Source organism: Lissotriton vulgaris, chromosome 5, assembly GCF_964263255.1.
Source record: "Lissotriton vulgaris chromosome 5, aLisVul1.2, whole genome shotgun sequence".
Taxonomy (NCBI): Eukaryota; Metazoa; Chordata; class Amphibia; order Caudata; family Salamandridae; genus Lissotriton; species Lissotriton vulgaris.
In genome coordinates this window covers 914,247,130-914,269,205 of record NC_141693.1, presented here as the reverse complement: position 1 = coordinate 914,269,205, position 22,076 = coordinate 914,247,130, and the positions used below count along the sequence as shown (strand labels likewise).

Sequence of the window (22,076 nt, the reverse complement as noted above, 5' to 3'; positions counted from 1 at the left end):
AGATTACGTTTTCCAATGGCACAGCCAGTGTGGGCACCACTGTTGGAAACCTGTCAGTATCCATTTTATTTTAAACTAGCAGCCCGTCCCGACCTTGTCCGGGAGCAATCATGCTTCAGGGCCCTCGCCCGCCCCGACGTTGTCCGTGGTTCCCCCGGAGCCTTCCAACATATATGGCAGTATTATACCTCTATGTTTCCTTTGTACGCTTTTGTAACCTGCACGTGTCACTTTTTCCTCATGTAATGCACCGTTTGCTAGCTGTTGTATTTTGTTGGCTCACGATTCTCACTTTTGTAATGCACGGTTTGCTACCTCTTTTGCTTCATTTAATGCTCACCGCTCCTCCCCGCCTGTATTTCACCTATGCTCACCGCTCCTCCCCGCCTGTATTTCACCTATGCTCACCACTCCTCCCCCCCTGTATTTCACCTACGCTCACTGCTCCTCCCCGCCTGTAGCTTTTGTATTTCACCTACCACATCCGCCGCTCATCGCTCCTCCCCGCCTGTCCGCCGCTCCTCGCCGCTCCTCACTGCCTGTCCGCCGCTCCTCTCCGCCTGTCCGCCGCTCCTCCCCGCGCTGATGTCCGCCGCTCCTCCCTGGCTCCTGATGTCAGCACGCACTTCGCGGCCGGCCGGCGCTACTTCCAAGGGACTACTTTTTATTTTTAGGTAAATATTTTAAATGACGTATATTTTTTTATTCTATATAGCCTATGTCCATCTACAGACCCTGCCAATTACAACGATGTATCGGGTGTTTGGATTGGCGCTGTGGTTCCCGAGTTTACCCGCCTCAAAGGTTCAAAGTTCTTCCTTTATAATAGTAGTATAGATACAGCAGGTAAACTGAAGGTTTAGCAGACAGACTACTACGATACATTTGTGATCGAGAACTCTGTCCACCAAACTCTAAATTAGGCCCATATTCCCCAGGACAGAACAATCATGCTTGTAAATTCTGTTCAATAATTTGAAAGTAGTAGTGAGACAATTTTACTAAGAGTCATGAGTGACAGCATGGTGTTTTTGACAATATAATTTACTAGGAGAGGCGTAGGATGAATTCACACAAAATGCCTAGATTTTTCTGTTTAAAGGCCAATACTAAAGTTTTTACTAGGTGTTAGGGTCAGTGAAATGGGTTCATATTCAAAATTGTGTTCTGGGTGCCCACAGTTCCATTTTAGATCAAATGAATTCAAAATTCGTGTTATTCGATTCAAGTATTAATTCATAAAAGCATGGTACAAGAAGAACATACTGTAGTGTAGTTCCTATTTCCCTTATAGGTTCTGCGCATTGGGATAACATACACAAAAGGCTTGGCATAGGACTGAGGTAAGTATGCCCCTATCATGTATAATAAACTTAATTACTGTGTACCAGCTAGCTCAGAAGCCACTAGAAACTTCTTGAAGACAAGAAGGGAAGAGCTTCTGGCAACCACATAACATAAAACCCTGATCCCTCAGGATCGTGGAAACAATATACTACTTTTCATTCAGTCACTCATCTCAGAGAAGTACATAGAAGAAACAGTTGGGTGTGTTTACAATAAAATTTATTGCACAGTTGTTATTCTAGTACTGCTTATATGTGCTGCGACAACTGTTGGGCAGTAGCAGAGAATTATGGCCAGCAGTGCACTTAAATAAAAAGACATTGTATAGTTCTACCATTTTGCAATAGTAATGAACATGAAAGTAAAGTACATGAAATACAGAATGCATTAAGATAAAGTCTATACACCTATGATGCCTAACTAGATGTACCTGAGTGTACCTAGCATGTGTGTAGGTCTTAGAGAGCCACAAATCCCCCTAGAATTTTAGTCTAACCCCATCACCTTAGTGGGACTTCATCCTGATCTCAAGCAGGACACTCCAGGATGGGTGGATGGACGTCTGCCAGCTGGAGCTTTGGCATGACGCTGGGGATGCTCAGACATGGGTCCCAGGCACTCCACACCACTGGAGTCAAGCTAGCCGGGCTGATGAGAGGTGTTACCTCGAAACCGGTCCGGTCCTCGGATGCTTGATTCCGTTCTGGGAAGGACATGGCTTTTGTAGTTCGGACTGGACTGTTCCCATGGGGCACAGGGTCAGAGCTGATTTGCATATCGCCATTGTCTAACCCAGGGTGGTGTGGAGTGCAAAATAACGATGGATTTGGGCCCAGATCTTTGGACTGGGTTGAGTGTGTAACATTGATCCACATTCGGTCCATCACCTGTTGTGTTTGCATATTCCGCCCTAAGTGCGCTGGGGATGCCCAGACGTGGGTCCCAGGCACTCCACACCACTGGAGTCAAGCTAGCCGGGCTGATTAGAGGTGTTACCTCGAAACCGGTCCGGTCCTCGGATGCTTGATTCCGTTCTGGGAAGGACATGGCTTTTGTAGTTCGGACTGGACTGTTCCCATGGGGCACAGGGTCAGAGCTGATTTGCATATCGCCATTGTCTAACCCAGGGTGGTGTGGAGTGCAAAATAACGATGGATTTGGGCCCAGATCTTTGGACTGGGTTGAGTGTGTGACATTGATCCACATTCGGTCCATCACCTGTTGTGTTTGCATATTCCACCCTAAGTGCGCTGGGGATGCCCAGACGTGGGTCCCAGGCACTCCACACCACTGGAGTCAAGCTAGCCGGGCTGATGAGAGGTGTTACCTCGAAACCGGTCCGGTCCTCGGATGCTTGATTCCGTTCTGGGAAGGACATGGCTTTTGTAGTTCGGACTGGACTGTTCCCATGGGGCACAGGGTCAGAGCTGATTTGCATATCGCCATTGTCTAACCCAGGGTGGTGTGGAGTGCAAAATAACGATGGATTTGGGACCTGATCTTTGGACTGGGTTGAGTGTGTGACATTGATCCACATGCGGTCCATCACCTGTTGTGTTTGCATATTCCGCCCTAAGTGCGCTGGGGATGCCCTGACGTGGGTCCCAGGCACTCCACACCACTGGAGTCAAGCTAGCCGGGCTGATGAGAGGTGTTACCTCGAAACCGGTCCGGTCCTCGGATGCTTGATTCCGTTCTGGGAAGGACATGGCTTTTGTAGTTCGGACTGGACTGTTCCCATGGGGCACAGGGTCAGAGCTGATTTGCATATCGCCATTGTCTAACCCAGGGTGGTGTGGAGTGCAAAATAACGATAGATTTGGGCCCAGATCTTTGGACTGGGTTGAGTGTGTGACATTGATCCACATTCGGTCCATCACCTGTTGTGTTTGCATATTCCGCCCTAAGTGCGCTGGGGATGCCCAGACGTGGGTCCCAGGCACTCCACACCACTGGAGTCAAGCTAGCCGGGCTGATGAGAGGTGTTACCTCGAAACCGGTCCGGTCCTCGGATGCTTGATTCCGTTCTGGGAAGGACATGGCTTTTGTAGTTCGGACTGGACTGTTCCCATGGGGCACAGGGTCAGAGCTGATTTGCATATCGCCATTGTCTAACCCAGGGTGGTGTGGAGTGCAAAATAACGATGGATTTGGGCCCAGATCTTTGGACTGGGTTGAGTGTGTGACATTGATCCACATTCGGTCCATCACCTGTTGTGTTTGCATATTCCGCCCTAAGTGCGCTGGGGATGCCCAGACGTGGGTCCCAGGCACTCCACACCACTGGAGTCAAGCTAGCCGGGCTGATGAGAGGTGTTACCTCGAAACCGGTCCGGTCCTCGGATGCTTGATTCCGTTCTGGGAAGGACATGGCTTTTGTAGTTCGGACTGGACTGTTCCCATGGGGCACAGGGTCAGAGCTGATTTGCATATCGCCATTTTCTAACCCAGGGTGGTGTGGAGTGCAAAATAACAATGGATTTGGGCCCAGATCTTTGGACTGGGTTGAGTGTGTGACATTGATCCACATTCGGTCCATCACGTGTTGTGTTTGCATATTCCGCCCTAAGTGAGCTGGGGATGCCCAGACGTGGGTCCCAGGCTCTCCACACCACTGGAGTCAAGCTAGCCGGGCTGATGAGAGGTGTTACCTCGAAACCGGTCCGGTCCTCGGATGCTTGATTCCGTTCTGGGAAGGACATGGCTTTTGTAGTTCGGACTGGACTGTTCCCATGGGGCACAGGGTCAGAGCTGATTTGCATATCGCCATTGTCTAACCCAGGGTGGTGTGGAGTGCAAAATAACGATGGATTTGGGCCCTGATCTTTGGACTGGGTTGAGTGTGTGACATTGATCCACATGCGGTCCATCACCTGTTGTGTTTGCATATTCCGCCCTAAGTGCGCTGGGGATGCCCAGACGTGGGTCCCAGGCACTCCACACCACTGGAGTCAAGCTAGCCGGGCTGATGAGAGGTGTTACCTCGAAACCGGTCCGGTCCTCGGATGCCTGATTCCGTTCTGGGAAGGACATGGCTTTTGTAGTTCGGACTGGACTGTTCCCATGGGGCACAGGGTCAGAGCTGATTTGCATATCGCCATTGTCTAACCCAGGGTGGTGTGGAGTGCAAAATAACGATGGATTTGGGCCCAGATCTTTGGACTGGGTTGAGTGTGTGACATTGATCCACATTCGGTCCATCACCTGTTGTGTTTGCATATTCCGCCCTAAGTGCCCTGGGGATGCCCAGACGTGGGTCCCAGGCACTCCACACCACTGGAGTCAAGCTAGCCGGGCTGATGAGAGGTGTTACCTCGAAACCGGTCCGGTCCTCGGATGCTTGATTCCGTTCTGGGAAGGACATGGCTTTTGTAGTTCGGACTGGACTGTTCCCATGGGGCACAGGGTCAGAGCTGATTTGCATATCGCCATTGTCTAACCCAGGGTGGTGTGGAGTGCAAAATAACGATGGATTTGGGCCCAGATCTTTGGACTGGGTTGAGTGTGTGACATTGATCCACATTCGGTCCATCACCTGTTGTGTTTGCATATTCCGCCCTAAGTGTGCTGGGGATGCCCAGACGTGGGTCCCAGGCACTCCACACCACTGGAGTCAAGCTAGCCGGGCTGATGAGAGGTGTTACCTCGAAACCGGTCCGGTCCTCGGATGCTTGATTCCGTTCTGGGAAGGACATGGCTTTTGTAGTTCGGACTGGACTGTTCCCATGGGGCACAGGGTCAGAGCTGATTTGCATATCGCCATTGTCTAACCCAGGGTGGTGTGGAGTGCAAAATAACGATGGATTTGGGCCCAGATCTTTGGACTGGGTTGAGTGTGTGACATTGATCCACATTCGGTCCATCACCTGTTGTGTTTGCATATTCCGCCCTAAGTGCCCTGGGGATGCCCAGACGTGGGTCCCAGGCACTCCACACCACTGGAGTCAAGCTAGCCGGACTGATGAGAGGTGTTACCTCGAAACCGGTCCGGTCCTCGGATGCTTGATTCCGTTCTGGGAAGGACATGGCTTTTGTAGTTCGGACTGGACTGTTCCCATGGGGCACCGGGTCAGAGCTGATTTGCATATCGCCATTGTCTAACCCAGGGTGGTGTGGAGTGCAAAATAATGATGGATTTGGGCCCAGATCTCTGGACTGGGTTGAGTGTGTGACATTGATCCACATTCGGTCCATCACCTGTTGTGTTTGCATATGACGCAGTTTGCAGCGTCTCCGGTCAGAGTGTTGGCATGGAAGTCTTGGTCTCCTCTGCTTTGCTTGGGCAAAGGGAGGTATATTTATACCTGATAGGTGGCTTGGAATGTTGGTATTGATGTAAAGTCAGTCAGAGGAAGACGTCAGGAATGAACCCTTAGGGCACAGTGTTTCATGCATATTTAATGAGTTCTTGGAGAAATCAATATTCCTGTGCTAGGAAAAATCCTAAGAGCTTAAGGGTCAGTTTCTAAGAATTCGTTGTGACTTTAGGTTAGTCACTGTTGGACATGGAGAAGACGTATTTAGGATGGACCATCTTCTTTGCCCAGAGCACACATCGGATAAGGGACAGCCTCTGTGCTCGTTATTGTGAAAGGAGGGCTAATGTAGGTGAAAGGGCCGAAAGTGGGTGAAAGGGCCTGCCTGTCTTTGTGGTAGGAAGGATTTGTGCCTCTGAAACAGTGCACCTATGTTAGGGCCTCAATCTAACACATAACAATACACCACTTCTACAAAATGATTTAAAATCCATTAAAAACGTTATTAAAAAGACTTCAGCCTCGTACTTCATCGTCCAACATGTGCACGGGTTAGAAATGACATCCAGTTATTCGCAATGAGGGGATTTACATTGTTTTTCTGAATCTAACAACCCCTTTCATATATTTAGATATACAATCATTCAAAATTCAATTTTCTAAAAGTTGCAATTTAATAAATGCGGGACGGCATTGTCTCAGTCCTAGCTCTTTTAAAATTGGCAAAATCCATCTTTTTCCTAACAATGTATAAACATTGCAGAAAAACATAAGGTGAATCATGGTCTGTCAGGATATATCGTCACATGGGCAAGGGTCTAAGGGGCGTGACCAATTGTTCATGTTTGGAAATGTAACTGTGTTGTGTAAGTTACCTAAGCATAAGCGTGTCAATAACATCCTGTCGTAACTTCCCTTTGTATTTTAAAGGTATGGTTGTATCCCTGGTTGTATCAAGATCAATTGGTTCTCTCTAACAGTCGGTTTGTCATTATTAAGAGAGAATATCACATTTTAGATCAATTCAGGCACAAGTGGGTTCCTTGGTTCAGAAATAGATATTTCTATGTGGTTGCGATGATTAGGGCTATTGCCTAGCCTCAAATGGATTGGAGTGTCATTTAAATACATTAGGAATTATTGTTCTGGAATAAGACTGTTTTTTAGTCTCTGGTGGTTTGGAGTTTCATTCCTATACACTTTCAATTAAGGTTGACAGTGTAAAATCAGATCTGAAATGTAGAGTTTAAAGAGAAGCTAGGCCAGAAAAAAACACGGATAATGCCATAAACTATGCTGAAACCGAACTATGCTTTGGTCTGACGGCGCGATCGTGCCCCGTAGATGTTTTCGGAAGTTCCACTGTGAACTGAAGGAGCCTTATTACAGGTCTCCACCACCTGCAGCCGCCTTGCGATTCTGGCAACCTAACTGGTGCCCTTACATCAAATCGGCTCCCCATCTTAGACCCTTGGAATGCTAGATAAAACGGGTCCCTGCTACCACACCTGCCAAGCTGCGCCTTAATATCATAACCCCACAGCCCTTCGCGCAGTTCGGGAACCTACTTCTGACCGTGAGGTATTTCCCCTGGTTTTAAGACATCCCCATCCACTAATCACCCATCCAGGGATTCCACTTCTCACCCAAAGGCTCCATATCTGGCAGCCCGACCGTCCATGGTTCCCCACATGACCCGGTTAACCACCCATACCGCCCCAGAGGCTTTCAATTCAGGCAAGCATTGAATGTCCTGATGATGATCCATAATTGTAACTGGATCGAAACGCCGTCGACAATTTATGTAGTCTAAACACCAGTTCACAACTTTGTGCCAACATCATGTTTTTTCTACATATGTGAAGCAAACAGATTGAAAAGTGTCCTTTTTGCTCCCTCACTTTTCAAATGCCTGAAAATTCCTAGTTATTTGTACTGTGTATTGTTTGTCTAGCTTTGTGGATACAGGACTGTGTCCCACTGCCTAACTGTTGTTTGGTTAAATTTGACTTATTTCATTATCAAATAAATTGGGAAGTCCAGCTGGACTTCATGTTCATTATAGTGCAGATTGTAGCCTATAATTATTCTAATGGTTATCCTCTCTTGTCAAGGACCGCTGTTGTTTACTTTGATAAACTATGCTGAAGACATACAGGTGCAAATTTATATCAGCTGACTATAGGCGGTCAGGAAGGAAATGAATCTGAAGACACATTTTTTAATTAATGTACATTTTTAGAATCAGTCTTGTTATAAAAAAGTGTTTTAAGATGCCGATAAATACAACTAGTAAAATAGTATAAAAATGTCAGGCTGCCCCCTAGGTCAAAGAAGTTGTGATATTCTAAGACTATAAAATATCAGATTTGTGTTCATGAAAACGAAAATGAACTAGAGATCAACTCAACTCTTGTCAGAAGCAGCAACATCAGTTTGAAAGAAACAACATTTTGGAATTAATTATGTCTTCTTAATGTTGTTTACTTTCATGATTTCTATGTCTTTTCTAGTAAAAATCTTTTCAAGTGAACACCCACCAGAATAGTATATCCAGTTCCATAATATCCTTTCACCTACATATCTAAAGTTCTGTGTTTAACCCCTTCCATGCTGATAACAGCCCCCGGCCGTCATGCATCACGGTGCTCGTGTGCTGATGACGGCTGGGGGCCGTCATGAACATGCTCACTCAATAAAAGTGCCGCACAGGATCTCGGCCGCGCCCAAGGGGTTAAAACTTATGATAACAATAAGCTGCATTGTTTGAGTTGTTTGGAATAAATCAATCCATTATATTAAATTCCTTAGTTTTCTTCAATCTCTAGTCTGCATTATATTAAAAGAAAAGAAAAAAGAATTGTATTGTACCTTTGAAGATTAGTACTAGGGTAATAAGTGGACCATTCCCATTGCATTTTTTTAGTAATCTTTCTCCTTTCAGGGATTTCAATGATGACTCCACAGCCTTAAAATGTAATTAGTGCTTGTTTATCTATGGAGAAAGGAATGGAAAAACCATCTCTAGACCTAAAAAAACAATTCCTACATGTAGATCACTGTAGAAATGCATTAGTTGTACCTGTCATAATTGTGTGTTTGTAATTTGTGTTTTGTCAAGCACATGATCACTGTAGGTTCCATGTTAGCTAGCCTAAATAACAGAATTGCACTGGCTGTGGGTATTGGACTATGTCCTCATTTTGCTTTTTACCTGCATGAAGTTTTTATGGAGCACAAATATAAAAGGCAAAAACGAGGAATCTAATGAAAGGAGGCACTAGTTGAATGTAGGCTGGATCTTATAATTAAACAGAAACAGTGCTGGTCCGAAATACTCAGTAGTGCAGGGGATTTTAAATTGAATAATTTTCTTCACTGGATGTAATTGCATGCTTTTCACCTAAGCTGTCATGACTGTTTCAGTGTCTGATTTTAAACCAGATTCTTAGTTCTTCAATGTGAATTTGAAAGGCAGCACAGAAGGCTTCGTTAAATACCATTGGCATGAACAAGCATTGGCCACACTAATGCCAATATGGTCCACTGTGGCTAAGCAACATATGGACATACTTTCTTAAATTATCTGAGGCAAAAAGGCCTGACTTCACCTTACCTGTCAACTTCGACGCATGTGAGTATTGATGGTTAGGGGTTCAATACTCTCAATCCCTTATCGGTCATGTTTATTTCTGTAGTTGAGATGGTCAAGACTTTTGAGTTTTACTCTTACAAGTTCAAGAAAACAGAATGTAATAATTTTTTTCAATAATATGGATAGTGCATAATTTATTGGCATGCGACAAAAAAGAATCAATTCTTAGTTGCTAATCTTGCTGATTGGATTGATGTATTTGACTGGTTCCATAAACCTAATAATTTAACACAAGATACATATAACTTTTTGTGTTACTTCAGAGCATTTTCTCTTTTGAAACCTGTCACTAAATTCTAATGGCAGGTTGCCAAATGATTCAATATCCCTGAATGATTACAACATGCTTCCCTATTAGTGATACTCACAGGGCCAGCACAGAACGCAAACAAGGATGACACAAGTCTTAAGACCCGAAAGCGTTTTTTAAACAATGTCCCTTTTCCAGTGAAACAGGGTCAGATGCTCTGTAAATAGCTAATAAATATTGCTTTGTTTCAGAGTTTGAAATTACTATTTTCAATCATGATAACTTAACATATCTCTTTTTAGGTATTCAAATTCTTAAAGAAATTGTACAACCCAATCAAAAATAGTTAACAGTTCTGAATGATGTAACTTGTGTTATAACATTGATAAAAAGCATTATCTGCAAAGACAAATTCCCAACACTGTTTCTGAATATTTCTATATGGAGCAACAAATGCCTTCCGCTCTGATTGCCAATAACTGATTTTAAAAACATTATAGAAATATATAAAAGTAAATTTCCACTGCGGTTTCAATTTTTCAACAGATTCCGCTCCCTTAAGGTTTGTTTCTAGCATGAAGCCAGCTACATCTGTTCATATGATAGTGCATTTGGACTTAAACCTGACCTCCGTTACTGAATTTGTAGTTTTCTTTGTGGAAGATTATTTAAATTAATGCTTGGTCTACACATTTCTTTAGATTATTCCCAATGATAGCCATGGTGAACATTTGCTGTCCTTGCTTCAAGATCTGACAAGCCACAAATCTAGCAGTGCATCACCTGGCTCCAGCCTTGACGAGAGAAGGGATGAGGAGGAGACAAAGTCATTATACTCATTTTGTTTCAAAGTGTCTGAAGATAATATTTCCAGGAAGGTACGTCTTTGAAAGTATTGCATGACTGCGAAAGGAAATTGGGTAGCTTAGGTTCACCCAAGATCTGATAAATGATTAAGTTGTGGTGTAAGAAATGTCTATCCCTCTAACACAGCATTGGTTATAGTTATGTGTGTTTTATTGTCTGCTTGATCCTTATGAAGATAATATCTTTAGGAAGGTAACTTTTTAATGGTAGTGCATGACTGGGAAAGGAATTTTGGAAGCTATAATGATACTTCGGGAGCAAGAAATGTCTATCGCTCGAACACAACATAAATTATAGTTATGTGTGTTCTACAGTGTTTACTTGATCTGTCTGAAGATATTATCTCCAGGAAGGTAAGTCTTTGATGGTAGTGCATGACTGTGAAAGGAAATTAGACCGCTGTGGATTCACCACAGGTCTAACAAATGTGAAAGTTGGGGTGCAAGAAACGTCTGTCCCACTAGCACAACATGGGTTATAGTTATGTGTGTTCTACAGTGTTTGCTTTTTATGATTCTTTTGTGGAATCAATTTGAGCTATTTAAAAGGTCTCCTGCCAAGCACACAGTCTGAAACTTTTAATATTGTGAGTGTTTGCATTAACATACTTTGGAACAATGTGAAGCGTGATGTTCCCAAATCATTTAGAGAAAAGTGAAAGTCACAGCATGATTGGTCCATCTTAATCATCTCTTTCTATAAATGTAAACCTTCTGAGGTTAGATAATTATCCTATATCCTCACAGTGCAACAGAGTCACATTTTCTATACTAATTAAACTGTAGACCATTCATTAGTAATCACTTGCCTCATAAGAACTGTAAATCAATGATTTAGATGGAGAAGTTTGACTAGAAACAATGAATGTCTTTCAAATCTATTGACATGTCAGATTAATCTGTGAAGTTTTTACCCCATCCATATGTTATTTTAGCCAAAAATGTACTGTCAAATACCTTGTTTGTATGCCCTCATTTATATTCCATTAAGTACATTCATTAACATTTACAGATTTGCAATGACAGCAAATAACAGCATTATGAACCAAAATGCAAGAACATAGTCGTTATTGCTCAGGTACATAGCCAGAGCATGTATATAGGAGGAATACATGATGAAAACCATTCACCCTCCCTTATTGGTTGTGATTTATGTTTCTGCAGTTACATTTTTGTGATAGGCTTAATATATCTAGAAAACAAATACTGGGTTGGTAATATTGTGTTAATATTAACATTAAGAACAATGAAGTCATTTACATTGATGTGTTGATGTGTATGGGAATCATCACCGGAAAATATTTTTCATAGAATCATCTCACTATAATCAAATTAGGATACAGAGCTACTGGACAGGTCTAAGGTGAAACCCTCATTAGGGCCATATGTATCCAAAAGTCATCTTCTGATTCTCAAATAGCGATTTTTTGCGAATCGCTATTTGAGAATCGCAAAATGCTATGTATGTAGGATTTGCAAACAATTTTGCGAATCCTACATATTCCTTAATTGTGAATCTCAAATTGCGATTTGCAATTAAGGCATAGCTCCCCATTCATTCCTATTGGCCTAGAGCAGGGGTACTCATAGTACGGCCCGCGGGCCAGTGGCGGCCCGGCAAGCCTTCCCTGGCGGCCCGCGGACCCCCGAGACATCATACCTGTGTTTCCTGAGTTTTTTTTTTAAGTGTCTGCAGCAGCGAGAGAGACTCTTGCTGCTTTGTGTGGGCTGCCGGCGGGCGATCCTAGGAATGGCCAGAGTAAAGCTGCAGGGGCCTAGGAGAGGTGAAATACAAAGGCATCATTAACATGCAAATGGTCTTTTAATGACCTGTGAAGTGCTTGGGTGCTGCTGTGAGTGTGTGTGCGCCCCGGCAGGCACACAGGCAGGGTGAGGTGACAGAGGGAGTGGGAGGGAAAGGGAGGGGGAGGGGGACGGAGAGGGAGAGAGAGAGTTAGAGGGAGTGAGTGAGTGAGAGGGAGGGAGGGAAGGAGTGAGAGGGAGGGAGGGAGTGAGTGAGGGAGTGAGAGGGAGTGAGAGTGAGAGGGAGTAAGGGAGAGGGAGTGAGGGAGAGGGAGTGAGTGAGAGGAAGTGAGTGAGAGGGAGTGAGTGACTATGAGGGAGTGAGTGACTGAGAGGGAGTGAGAGAGAATGAGTAAATGAGTGGGAGTGAGTGAGTGGATGTGAGTGAGTGGGAGTGAGTGAGTGGGAGTGAGTGAGTGGGAGTGAGTGAGTCGGAGTGAGTGAGTGGGAGTGAGAGGGAGAGTGTGAGAGGGAGAGAGAGAGGGGGAGAGAGGGAGGGAGAGGGAGTGAGTGAGGGAGTGAGAGGGAGGGAGTGAGAGGGAGGGAGTGAGTGGGAGTGAGTGAGTGAGTGAGTGGGAGTGAATGAGTGAGTGAGAGGGAGTGAGTGAGTGAGAGGGAGGGAGTGAGTGAGAGGGAGGGAGTGAGAGGGAGGGAGTGAGAGGGAGAGAGAGGGAGGGAGGGAGAGGGAGGGAGTGAGAGAGTGACTGAGAGTGAGTGAGAATGAGTGAGAATGAGTGAGAGGGAGTGAGAGGGAGTGAGAATGAGTGAGAATGAGTGAGAGGGAGTGAGTGAGTGAGAGGGAGTGAGTGAGTGAGAGGGAGTGAGTGAGAGTGAGAGGGAGTGAGTGAGAGTGAGAGGGAGTGAGTGAGAGGGAGTGAGTGAGAGAGAATGAGTAAATGAGTGGGAGTGAGTGAGTGAGAGGGAGGGAGTGAGAGGGATGGAGTGAGTGAGAGGGATGGAGTGAGTGAGAGGGATGGAGTGAGTGAGAGGGATGGAGTGAGTGAGAGGGATGGAGTGAGTGGGAGGGAGGGAGTGAGTGGGAGTGAGTGAGTGAGAGGGAGGGAGGGAGTGAGTGAGAGTGAGTGAGAGGGAGGGAGTGAGTGAGAGTGAGTGAGAGGGAGGGAGTGAATGAGAGGGAGTGAGTGAGTGAGAGGGAGGGAGTGAGCGAGTGAGAGAGAGGGAGAGAGTGAGAGTGAATGAGTGAGTGGAAGAGGGAGGGAGAGGGAGTGAGTGAGACGGAGAGGGAGTGAGACGGACAGGGAGGGAGAGGGAGTGAGATGGAGACAGAGAGGGAGGGAAAGGGAGGGAGTGAGAGGGAGGGAAAGGGAAGGAGACGGAGAGGGAGGGAAAGGGAGGGAAAGGAAGGGAAATGGAGGGAGAGGGAGGGAAAGGGAGTGAAAGGGTGTGGGACAGAGAGTGAGTGAGAGGGAGGGAAAGGGAGGGGGACGGAGAGGGAGTGAGAGAGAGGGAGTGAGAGAGAGGGAGTGAGACAGTCGGAGTGAGGCAGAGGAAGACAGGAGAGAGGGAGGGAGGGTGAGAGGGAGAGAGAGCTATAGAGAGGAAGGGAGACCGAGAGAGATGTGTGTATGCCGGGACGGCTCAGTGGATGAAGGCGTCCACTGCAGGGACCTATGATCAACCTCATGGCCAGTTTTATGTTGTTGCTCTAGCCCCTCCCCCTCCCCCACTGACCCTGCCCCCCCACCGATGCGGCCCTCGGACACAAACCAAACTGTAAATTTGGCCCCCGAGAGAAAGTTTGTGAGTACCCATGGCCTAGAGGCCCATAGGAATGAATTTGAAGACATTCTCAATTTGCAATTAGCAATTAGCAAATCCCGAATTGAGAATGCAATTTCAAGGGTGTCAAAAGGACACCCTGTTGCACCCCTGAAATGAGCATGGGTGCACATGTGGTGCTCATAAATGCCATACGGGCATGTATGTGCTTCACATTGCACTTTGAAAAATGCAAAAAAGAGCATTTTTCACAGAAATCACAAATTACCACCAACTTGTAGTTGGTGGTAATTTGCGCTTTCTTAAGGCCAAAACGCACTTTTTTGGTGTTTCTTACATTGCATTTAAGGAATCGCAAAATTTGCGATTCCCTATTTTGCAAGCAGATGTGCCTTATACATACCACAAAGCAAATTTGCGATTCTGCGAATTTCAGCATTTGTGATCACAATTTTGCTTGATACATATGGCCCTAAGTCATTAAGTATGACCCAATTCAAATTGTGTAACATTCTGAGGCAGTTTGATACCCTGATGAACACTATTTGAAGCATCATGCACATTAAGGGGCCGATTTCGATTTGGGAAAAACCACTCCGAATAGCCGTTCGGAGTGTTTTTCCCATACGAATCGTACCCTGCAACATCCCCCGTACGTAAGACGAAGTACGATTCGTACCAGGAGCCGTACTCCGTACTAGTCGTACAGAGACCGTACGGCTCTAATATCCATACGATTCTCACTCGGAACCCGCTGTACGCGATATTTGTACGGTTCGAGGCTTGTTTTTACGACCCAGCAAGTACGATACGTGTCGGGTACGCACCGTATGACCCTTTTTCTATGGGAGCTGAAAACAGCCGTAAAAGCAGAGTTCGCGCTGAAACAGGTACGGAACGGCCCCCCCGGGTACAGTGCGCACCCCCCATGATTGCAGGGTACGCACCGTCCCCCTGGGATCATGGGGTGTACGAGCCGTACCCCATGTACGATCGGTGTACGAGCCGTACCCCATGTGCAATCGGTGTGCGAGCCATACCCCATGTACAATGGGTGTACCCATCGTACATGGGGTACGGCTCGTACACCGATCGTACATGGGGTACGGCTCATACACCAATCGTACATGGGGTACGGCTCGTACACCAATGGTACATGGGGTACGGCTCATACACCGATCGTACATGGGGTACGGCTCGTACACCGATCGTGCATGGGGTATGACTCGTACACCCCATGATCGCAGGGGTACGGTGCGTACCCCTGCGATCATGGGGTGTACGGACCGTACGGTGTGTATGTGTTTGTGTGCTTTTCCGTACGACTCGCCCTTACCTGACGTGGACCGTACGAATCGCGTCCTCATACCCCGGTCCAGATCGTACACGTCGGGTCGTACGGCATGTGTACGAGTCGTACGGTTCACGGTTTCAGCCTTGCAATACGTACGGATCACGGTGATTCGGAGGGATTCACGGAATACGGATCGTACTACACGACTCGGACGGATGGGTACGATTCGTACGGAGATGGCTCCGGATACAAATCGTGCGGACGTTTTTTTTCCCGAGTCAAGTCAAAGGAGCTTTATTTCGATATAATTATATCTTTAAAAGCAGACAGAGTAGGAAACAATAGCATTTATCTAAAACAGCCCGCAGTTTAAGATGTTAAAAAGTTAAGAAACCCCCCCGTGAGCATAATTATCTATAGAAACGCTACATAACGGTTGGGTAATAAATTAACTAAAAACAGTCTCTGAACGAGACCTAATTAAACAATTTGCTTAAGCCACTTTGACCTTAAGCGCCAAGTCCACCCTAAGAACTTGGCTACAGCACTAACAATTAAAACACAGGTATCTGTCTGGAGAATCCTCAGTGCGTCGGCACACCGCCTGGCCCCCAGTATCGAGCATACTGGCTTAATCCATTTACGACGAGGCAATTTATAGGCAGGGCATTCAAAGAACATATGTCCGATGGATTCTGGCCTAGTAGGACAAAATGGGCAAGACGAAACAGTTTGGTAGGGCTGCTTCCAACGGGAGGTAAATTCCCTGATTGGCAAAGATCCAGTTCTAAATTTAAAAAATAACGCTCTGTCCCCGGGAATTGAGATGATGTCTAGGTAAATCTCACGTGATGGGGCATCCTTAATCAACAAAAAGGACCTGGTTGCTCCGCACAAGTTCGTTTTAGTGTTCCTTTTCTCAGTAATCCAGGACCAGTACATTTTTTTAAGTGTTGACTTAGGTGGAGCGGATCTCTGTTCCCATGACTCGCCCAATCCCTAAGTTCAGAAGGAGGGCTTTAATGTCTCTAAGCCACCTCACTTTGGCCCAGCTCGATGAGTCCAAGATTTCCCGTAGGCCCTCTGCATAACTGGTGAGAGCCTTCACCCTCCAGATACGGGCCCACAAAAGAAGGGGGCGAAGCCTTGCCTGATCCTCGATGGTACGACAACCCAAGTCCAATTGAAGCGGAATAGTAGGGGCAGATGCTTGAAGGTTCATGAGATTTCTGAAGAAGTTGTTTTCCGACAGTGTGAGCTGACTCATATTCAGTGCTCCCCAGTGCTCAGCACCATAAAGCGCCGAGCTAACTCCTCTTGCTGCATAAATCTCAAGAACCGTGCCTATTGGCTTCATTGAAGATGCCCTCTGCTCTTTCAGCAGTGTTCCAGTGATTCTCTTGTGGTTAAGGAGCATTTTGTTTAAATGGCTATCCCACTTCATGGAGTCAACCAGACAAATCCCCAAATAGTCGAACTCCCTAGTACGTTCCAGAGGGACGTTATCCAGCAATGGTCGGGCACCCAGTTTTTTAGGGGGATTTAAGATGAGGTATTTGGTCTTATCTGTATTTATTTTGAGCCCCCTCGAGTTACAGAAAAGCTCAAAGCTGAACAACAAGCGCTGAAGACCAGCGGGTGACTTTGAGATCAGCAGAGTGTCGTCCGCAAATAGGAGAGTGGGTACAAGCTGCCCAGCTAAACGAGGAGCGTCAGCAGGAGCTGACAGCAGATGGTCAACTACCCCGTTTACGTAAAGGGAGAAAAGAGTGGGAGCGAGTACGCAACCCTGGCGGACTCCTCTGCTGACCTCAATACGCCCGGTCTTCTGGCCCTGTGTCCCCCAACGCACCTGGGCAAAATTGGACGTGTGGAGCCTGACTATAAGGGACAAAAGGTAGTGGGGCATACCCAACTCTTGTAATACCCTCCAGAGTTGTTGGCGTGGAACTAAATCGAACGCAGTGCGCAGATCAATGAAGGCTAGGTACAAGCTTCCCTTCCCTAGCACTACCACCTTCCAGTACAACATCAATAAGCTCAGTGACTGTTCGATTGTTCCCGTACCTGCCCTAAACCCGGCTTGGAGGTCAGACAAAATATTATTGTCATCAATCCAATCCAGGAGACGGCCCAATACGACTTTGCCGGCCACTTTTTGAGAGCAATCAATAAGGCTAATAGGCCGGTAGTTCGCAGGGTCTTCTCGACTGCCTTTTTTATAAATCGGGACAACTTCGGCGCCCATCCAAGAATCAGGTAGGGGGGCACCTTCAGCAGAAGCATTGAGCAGGGATGCGATTAGGATTCCCCATTCAACAGGATTCTTCTGGAGTAGATCCCCCGGTATGCCATCAGGACCTGCGGCTTTGAGAGGGACTAAACTGGTCACAACCCTTTCTACTTCCTTAGGCGTGAAAGCGGTCTCGCCACATGGGGTTGTATCAGGGGATGAACCAATACCTGCAAAGTCTAGCTCATACCCTTCCCCGACATTATACAACTTGGAGAAGTGACTAAACCAGGCTTCTTCAGAAATGTTACAGGTAATAAGGGAATCGGTGGGTCTCGATTTCTCCCTTATGAGGGTCCAGAAGCCTCTGGCATTCTTTTCCCCACTAGCTGTTTTTAACTTGGCCCAGAAGACGTCCTCCCAATCCCTGCGCGCCATAGTTAACGCTGCTTTATACAGTTTCCGCTTAGAGGTTATGGTAGCCCCTTCCCCCTGTTTAACCGCAGTAATGACAGCTTTTTTGGCCGCCCGACAGGCCGGTGTATACCAGCCCTCTTTGTTTGCTGCACGGGATTGCCCATTCGCCTGCCTCACTTTCCTTGTCACAGTAAACAAATCCCCTATTAGGCTAGTGGTTTTGCAGAATAGGGTTGAAATATCCCCTGGGTTTAGTGTGCCTTGTCCAAGCTCTGACATGGCATTCGACATAATCTCCCCAATGTTAGTAATCTTAAGGGGATCGAGGGCTACCCTATCCCACTTCAGGCGCCTCAGGCAGTTAGCAGGAATTACCTCATTGGTTTCCCTCACAGCTGATGGAGTGGACACTCTCGCAGGGCATCCCCTAGGTTTCCATACCGGGGTAAGGGACAGGCACAGGGGATTATGGTCGCTGTCAGTTGTTGCAGCAACCTTCATGTCAACAAGATGGGACCATAGGTTTAGACTAAGAAGTATATAGTCAATTCTTGAGGTGGATCCCACCCTGTTGAAGGTATGAGCCCCATTGGGATCTGAGGTTGTTCTCCCATTGCTGGCTCTCAGCTCAAATTCAAGTGTCAGAGCATTAAGTTGCACAACTCTTGGTGTCCACCTTTTTACGGGGGGTAGGTTGAGGGAGGGAATACCTTTCCTAGAGTCTTCCTCACTGAGGTCCAAAATATCCTCATGCGACAAAGGCTCATAAGTGCAGTTAAAGTCCCCCCATTAAGAGAATGAGAGAGTTGGCAGGGCAGTCCCTTAGCTCTGAATCTAGGACAAGCAGTGTCGGAGATATGGCACTACCCGAGTCCCCTCTAGTGTAGATATTAAAGAGTTCTAGGCTAATGCCACTCCCTGAACTCTTAAGCGAAAGCCTCTGTAGATCGGGGGATTTCGGACAATGCACCTTCATTTGGAGACCCAACGCAATATCTACCCAGATCAGTAGCCCGCCCGATGGCCGGCCTCTACCTGATTCAGAGATACTTGCAGGTACAAAGTAAGAAGTAGAACCTACTCTATACTGCGGGGTTAGTGACCACGTTTCTTGGAATGCACAGATTGCAAAGGCTTCCATGAAAGAGGTCCAGTCGGGGAGATCAAGATTGCGGCTCAATCCCGCAATATTCCAGCTTACTATTTTCAAGACAGGGGTTAGAGGATCGTGGATACCTGTGCCTCTGGTCAGAGATACATCATTACTTTGTTCATCCAAACCAGAACTAAAAGGGCTCCTAGGAGCTCCCACATTAGCCCCTGCTGCAGTGCTTAGTCCCACTGAATCACAACAATTAGATGCTAAAACAGGGAAATGGGAAAATGAATCCGAAGAGGCTGGATTAGTAAATCAGTATCCCCACCCATGTGGACTAAAGGTTTGAGGGTGGTTCCCAACCATTCTATCAGTGCCTTGAGTTGCAAGTCGTGGGTACCACACCCCTCTTCCCCCTTCTAAGGATGGCTGATTTGGCCACACAGTAGGCAGGGGACGATAAAAGTATCCCAAGTCCCTTGTCTGTATACCATTAGAATCATAATGGTTAACTTGCCTGTTAAGCAGCCCTGCAGCTCTTGGGTCCCTGAAATTCACCAATACACAGTCATCCTTAATGTTTTTGTGCCTATTTCCAACCCACCCCACCCGTCTGACGTTGATGATCCTCCCATCAATGTAACCTGGGAGGGGTCTGTTTTGCCTGAGCCAGAAGGAAGTTTTATTTTTTAGATTCTCAAAAGACTAATTTTCCCCTGTTTTGAGGGCTGGAACCCCTGTTAAGACAACAACAAATGGAAGACTTGCTGAGGGAGCCTGCTTATTTTTCCGTGCTTGTGTCTGGGCTAGGGGCGTGACTGCAGGAGTCGCCCTAGGGGCAACTAAAGAGGGAGCAACTACCAGGGGAGCTGCTAGGGGACTGGGTGACACAGACTGGCTATTAGATGTAACCAAAGGGGGGGTTGAGGGATTTTTGCCTGATACAGCCTTCTCAGAGGATCGGGCAAGAGGGCTCACTGTCTTAGGGTGTGAGTGGATTGCAGCAGCTGTGATCACGCGATTCCGGGTGCCTGGAGGAATTGAGGGCAGAGGGCCAGGGGAATGATCTTGGCGGCCCAAGGTTACAACGGGCACCTGGGTAGAAGTTGCTGGCTTATGGGTGACCCCACTTCCTTCCGTTCCTGCCCTATCTTCTGCACAAAGTTTCGAATGAAGCTTAATCAGTGATTTAATGGAAAAGAAGCCATCCAGCATGGTTTGCTCTATGGAGTCTACCCGTCTAAAGAGCCCCTCCATCTTATCCAAAATAGGTGAAACCAGTGATTTTAGTAAGCACTCAACGCTGTTTAAAAGTGAGGAATCACCTAGAGGAGTCTGGAGCGCTGTGTTCTGTGAGGAACCGGGGATAGAATCCTGGGCACAAGAACTCTTCCCCCTTGCCACCTGGGATTTAAAAAGATCTTTCCCTGGTTTGCTAAAAGTGTTACTAAAGCCCCCCTTAGCTACAGCTTTCCTTCTGGACTTACAACAGGGTTTAGAAGTATTACCCTTCCGTGGACTAGGAGGGCATTTCCTTTTGCGCGGGATTGTGAAAGGGGATCTCCCAAAGACTGCCACGTCCTGAACAATAGTGTCAGGATTAGTACCGACCCTAGCGGCATTCCGTATATTTGCCGCAGATTCTTCAGCAACCCTATTAGTATTAATAGGGGTAGAGGGCTCTATGCTACAAGAGACCAGGGGGGCAGGAATAGGCGGTGGGGTTTTACCATTAGCGATGGACGACAATCTATCAAGACTAGCCCTGATCCTCGAAACCCGCTCATCAACCTCAACATTAGGTCGTACTTCTTCTACAAGTACAGGGATTGAAGAGTGGGCAGGTGAAGGGACCAGAGCCAGGTTGCCCATAGAAGAACGTTTTTCTGGCAAGCCTTGCAAGTTTCTGGATAGTCTGTGTTCTGTCATGGCAATCTCCTTTTCCACAATAGAAAACGCCCGAGTGATAAATTGCTCCATGGTTCCTGTCACTGGATTCCCTCTAACTTTACGTGATTTAGTCGATCGCGTGCCTGAAGCCATGGTCAGTGCAACAGAAGAAACCTCAGTCCAGCGACCAAGAGGGGTGGCCCGTCCTGGCCTCCTCTGGCCCCTGATGGCCACAGATGGCCCCGCCCTTGTCCCGGGCTTCTCCCGGCGTGCTCCCGCGTGCTCCCGCACAGCAGAATGGGGCGTCGCTGTAAACACCGTGAAGCGGCTTGTGGGCGGGGCAGCAGGACAGCACGCGTCAGGTGTGCTGAGAGAGCAGGGACTCCTGGTAGAGCGAGTCCCTGCTACTGCGCCGCCACTAGTACTCCGCCCCAGGTCTTCCGGTGACCGTGATGGTAAAGGTGAATGATTCCACCTAGGCTGCGAGCCGAAAGTGCTCCCAACAGCCCCGAGGACTCTGGCGGCGACGCGGCACCCGCGGAGCGGGTGCGGCTAGCAGTTGCTCCAGGAAATGAAGAGAAAACGCCCAAAGGTCCAACAAACAGCCGGTAAGCACACTCGGCGTTTGTAAAAGGGTTCCCGAATCGGAATCGACCCCTAAGTGTGAGGTAAGTGGCCACTGTGTTCTGACTACTCATGTGAATATTATTCCCTATACTTTACCAGACGTGATTGACCATAGAACATTGAACGTTCCATGTAGAAGCAGGCCTTTTGAATAACGTTACTATGTTATCAGGCATTGATCAACTTAAGACCCACATGACTAGGACACACTGGAATCCTCAGCATTAGACGAAGAAATAAATAACTTTTCTAAACTGTGAGAGGAATGACTTTGTCAAAATCCCCCATGTATGTTCATATCCATTGGGCCACTCAAGTGCTGCTCCAAAGTCATACGCAGAGTACCAAGTAATAAAGAGTTGCACATTGGTTTATTGGGATATTCTTGCCACACGGTGGCTTAATGTTCGGTCTTGATATGAAGCAAAGGTGCTACACTGGTGATGTGTACCAAGAGTGGTGCATATTTGTATGTGCTTGAAATATTTGAACTGAGGACATTTTTGTTTGAAGCGTGTTCCCCGGGTGCAATGTTTTACCACTCACAAGAAGCTGATATAGTATCTGCATGCCACATTCTATCCATGCTAGTTAAAAGACCG

At 46.9% G+C, this 22,076-nt stretch overlaps 1 protein-coding gene across 1 annotated transcript in view; it reads left to right on the top strand.

The window, feature by feature from the left end:
• The window catches only part of KNDC1 (kinase non-catalytic C-lobe domain containing 1), a 757,927-nt gene that overhangs the window by 645,402 nt on the left and 90,449 nt on the right, over nt 1-22,076 (top strand). The window contains exon 23 of the mRNA XM_086922530.1: nt 10,210-10,386. Within this exon, the coding sequence (XP_086778656.1) occupies nt 10,210-10,386 (177 nt within the window). The remainder of the gene's footprint in view (nt 1-10,209; nt 10,387-22,076) is intronic.